The sequence below is a fragment of the Phalangium opilio genome, unplaced genomic scaffold (genome assembly GCF_054372755.1).
Source record: "Phalangium opilio isolate 3A_F unplaced genomic scaffold, DU_Popi_V2 ptg000013l_1, whole genome shotgun sequence".
Lineage (NCBI taxonomy): Eukaryota > Metazoa > Arthropoda > Arachnida > Opiliones > Phalangiidae > Phalangium > Phalangium opilio.
In genome coordinates this window covers 1362350-1366452 of record NW_028324148.1, presented here as the reverse complement: position 1 = coordinate 1366452, position 4103 = coordinate 1362350, and the positions used below count along the sequence as shown (strand labels likewise).

The window sequence follows — 4103 nt, the reverse complement described above, 5'->3', positions numbered from 1 at the left end:
TGTGCATGGTAAAATTGGTGTTTTTAGGTAGTATTATATAAATGCCAGTATTTTAATCAATATTAATGGGTATTTTAGTAGTAGTCAGCTATAACCTTTGCATGCATTTTATATAAATCATGTGTAATTTAGTATTGTTTGTATTAAGTTCAGCATTAGTATATAATAAGGCACTTGTGCATGGTAAAATTGGTGTTTTTAAGGTAGTATTATTCACTACGAAAAGTTACTATAGGGGGCGCTAGTGAGATATCCAAGATGGCGCGATGTCAAGGAAACAAAAACCAAGGGTGTACCTAGGTTATGCGTGTTTAACTTTTGCTTCTCTGATTATATGCTCGTAATTAAGTTAAAGTTTAACTATGGTTACTTACTGCTGCGTGTATGGGTGCAAAAACAATGGTACAATGGAGAAAATGCGGTTTCACAATTTTCCTCGCGATCCAAAGCTAGCAAAACAATGGGATGTTGCTTTAAAAATGGGAAAACGGCACACTGAATTTATGGCAGTCTGCTCCCATCATTTTGAAGAAAAAGACTATCGTCCTAAACCAATTTTTGAGCATTCAGGTAATATATATATTTAGAACTTAATAATTTATACTGTTTTTGGTGAAAGTGATATTAATTTTGTATGTTACTATTTTAGAACATTTATCATACCCACCTAGGCTTCGACCATTGGCTGTTCCTTCAGTTAATTTGCCGATTAGAAAATTTGATCGGGAAACCTATAAAGCTAGTGGGAGACTAGAACGATTGATAAAGAGGAATGCAGTGCCGCAAATGGTCAAATCCTCAACATCGGCTGAACCTACAGGTAGGCATAGATCACATCACAACTAAAGAACATCTCATTTAAATTAACTTGCATTATTAAATTTATTTTAGAGATAAATAAAGAATCAGCTCTAGTATTATCCGATGAAACAGTGCCAACAACAATAGTTCAAACGGAAGAAAGCGGAGGGGGAACGTCCAATGAAGAAAAAGCGACTTCCGAAGCAAATAATAAATCCATCATGGTGAATACCTTAGACAACCACACCTGTTATGTTAATGCTGCAAATGGAATTTTGAACTCTGCCTCCATAATATCGTTGACTGGATTGCAATGCACTGGTTTATTTGATAAAATAGTAGATATATGGAGAAAGAATTTCCCAGTCGTATTGTTATGAATGTACGCGATAGGGTATTTCTAACGTTTATGAAATTGAAACTTGGAATATCGTTATCAGCTGTTGCAGCACTTTTTGGAATTAGTAGAGTGCAAGCCTCGAATCATTTCAAACTAACTCTTACACAGTTAGTTTCTGTTCTTGAATGTGCCGTGAAATGGCTTTCAAAAGATGAAATAATGCAAGGAATGCCAAAATGTTTCGAATACTTTCGAAATACTAGAGCGGTATTGGACTGTACAGAGGTGGACGTAGAAAAACCGGCATGCCTTAAATGCAAAATTAAAACCTATTCTCACTACAAAGGTAGAAACACAACGAAGATATTAGTGGTCATCGCACCGTCTGGTGTCGTAAGCAACGCATACTGCGGTAAATGTTCTGACCAACAAGTTACTGAGGAAAGTAACTTATTAGATACATGTTTAAGTTACATTGATGGGATTATGGTGGATAAAGGTTTTGCGATAGAAAATCTTTGCAATGAGCGAGGACTAGAACTAATAAGACCACCGTTTTTGAAGAAGAAAAAACAATTTACCAAAGCAGAAGCATTGCGGAATTCGAAAATTGCAGCCGCTTGAGTGCATGTGGAACGAACAATTGGCAGAATGAGGGCCTATAATTGCTTAAATATAAAGATGCCATTTGATTTGTTGCCTTGCGCTAGTTCAATGATGATAGTAATATCTGCAGTTATTAATTTATCTACCCCAATTTTGGCTGACAATAAGTTTTAAAAGTTGCGAGTAATTGTTAATTAGCATTTTTGATTCAAAAAACTTGTAAATAATCAATTAGAACTTTAGACCTAATTATAATTTTTGACTTAAAAAATAAGTTGTAAATAATTATCAATTAGCATTTTTGACCAGACGTTTATTTTGTACTGAACTTCAGATATAATATCACAAGAACGTAATTAAAAACATTACATTTTTTTTCATTCATTCTTTCGTTTTAAAATATACAATTTAATTTTAGGAACCCGAAATTATTCACAGTAGGTAATATCACAGTTTCTTCCTCCATTTTAGGAATGAAGGAATGAAATACTTAAAATATGTAATTTGAAGGCGGGTTAAAAGAATATCAATAAATTTTTGATCGCGGGGAACATTAATAATGCAACAATCATTTTCTACCTTCGAATAAATGATAAAATAACAATTATCAAGTCCTAACACTGCTAAATTGAGTTGCACTTGGCCATAGTATTTGTGCTTGGGTTTTAGCGTTAATATTCCTTTTCCCTTCACGATGTATGGAGTTTCCTTTATGACAGCCTCTAAATTTTCCTTTTCTCCAAAAACTGGACATTTCACCTCTATTAAATTACCAGGAACAATTCCATCAGGGGAACACCCAATAAAAGGATAGGATGGGTTAATAACGAATCCAATTCTCTGAACTTTTACATTAAGTTTCTTTTCAAAAGCATCAATAGCATGTTTCTCATTTACGATGCCATACTGCGTGTTTTGGTTGCCGCTAAATTTTGACTCCAGAGTTTTTCGGATTTTCTTAGGAAAATAAGTGTAATATTCATAACAAATACTGCCAGTGAAACGCTTTTTCCTTTCCTTTATCCACAAAGGATCATTTTGAGTCTCCGTCTTTATGGCAATAGCGACAGCTTTCTCAATTGATAAACAAACTTCTTTATCATAAAATGATTTCTCGTCATCGTTTAATACGGTTAGACTAATTTCAATTTTATCACTTAAATTTAAATGAGAAAAATCTACTCGATCCATTAGGATATTGAAAAACTGAGTCATTGTTGACTTTTTGTCAGAAGATACATTTTTAACTAAAATGGAATGTTCTGTTAAAGTCTTTCCTTCATGACTCTCCTCTCGCTGTCTCTTCTTGATCCGTAAAAAGTTTTCGCTCGGTTCAATATGCTTTTGAAGAGCTGTGTCATAATTTGTACTAGCTAAGAGCGATTCTAAAATGAGCTCTTGTTTTGACTCATCAAAATGAACAATTTGATACTTAGGTGCTGCGTTGCAGCATAACTGGTCAATTGGGACACCCTTGTGCATTTCTTGCACCGATTTTTTCAATTTACCCCATACTTGTTTTACATCCGTGCATGTCTCAATTATTTTTGGCAATTGTTCTTCTCTATTTACGAGGAGCAACACGGCTATGCAATGTTTGCAAAAACCTCCACTTCCCGCTGGGCATGAACAGCTAATATCAAACTCATCATGATCACTAAGATCCAGATTAACCTTGTGAGGTTCATCAGCAATTCCAGAGGTTTGAAGAACCAACGCTTGAATGCAGTTACCAGTATTGTATGCTTTGGATTTTCCAATAACATTGCATTTGATAATATGGTTGTGTTTTAATTTTTGTTCCCCTTGTGATAAACAGTTCTTCCTTGATCCAATGTAATCCATAATTTTAACAAGAGAGAGTGAAACAGGAACTGAAATAAAACTAAATGTATCAGCAATTTGCCTAGCTCAATTACAGTCTATTGCTATGGGCAAGGCTTACATCAAAATAGGGATTGTTTGGTTGTATTTCTAAATTATAAAAGAAAAATCGGCTTACCATTATTATCTGCAGCAACCTGCATCTCATCCATTTCAAAAATATCCAGAGAATAAAATTCCAAACCGAAGAACCAGTAAAAACTGAACAGTTAAGTTTCGTGTAACCCTACCAACACGTGAAAATCTTAACAATTGTTTCCTTGAGATCAAGCTTTCAATTTTTCTCGCTAGGTTACGCTACTGAAACTTTTCCCTGCGAATATAAATGCTAGTATTTTATTCAATATTCATGTGTATTTTAGTAGTAGTCAGCAATAACTTTTGCATGTATTTTATATAAATCCCTTGTAGTATTGTATTATTATTCGAATAGAAAATCGGTATTAGTTTCTAATAAGCTACTTGTGCATGG

General features: G+C 34.1%; 3 protein-coding genes across 3 annotated transcripts; 2 read left to right on the top strand and 1 right to left on the bottom strand.

Annotated features, from left to right (window-relative positions):
- The first annotated feature begins 216 nt into the window (after positions 1–216).
- LOC149705431 (uncharacterized) lies at positions 217–1530 on the top strand. Its single transcript, XM_089862162.1, has 3 exons — positions 217–570; positions 650–820; positions 892–1530. The coding sequence occupies exons 1-3, from the start codon at positions 363–365 to the stop codon at positions 1179–1181; spliced, it is 669 nt and encodes a 222-aa protein (XP_089718288.1). The 5' UTR covers positions 217–362; the 3' UTR covers positions 1182–1530.
- Positions 1211–1765, top strand: LOC149705430 (uncharacterized). Its single transcript, XM_089865021.1, has one exon. The coding sequence runs from the start codon at positions 1211–1213 to the stop codon at positions 1763–1765; it is 555 nt and encodes a 184-aa protein (XP_089721147.1).
- A 429-nt stretch (positions 1766–2194) lies between these two features.
- On the bottom strand, positions 2195–3878 carry LOC149705429 (uncharacterized). The gene is made up of 2 exons (XM_089865020.1): positions 3750–3878; positions 2195–3621 (listed from the first exon to the last, which is right to left on the bottom strand). The coding sequence occupies exons 1-2, from the start codon at positions 3781–3783 to the stop codon at positions 2195–2197; spliced, it is 1461 nt and encodes a 486-aa protein (XP_089721146.1). The 5' UTR covers positions 3784–3878.
- Positions 3879–4103: the final 225 nt, after the last annotated feature.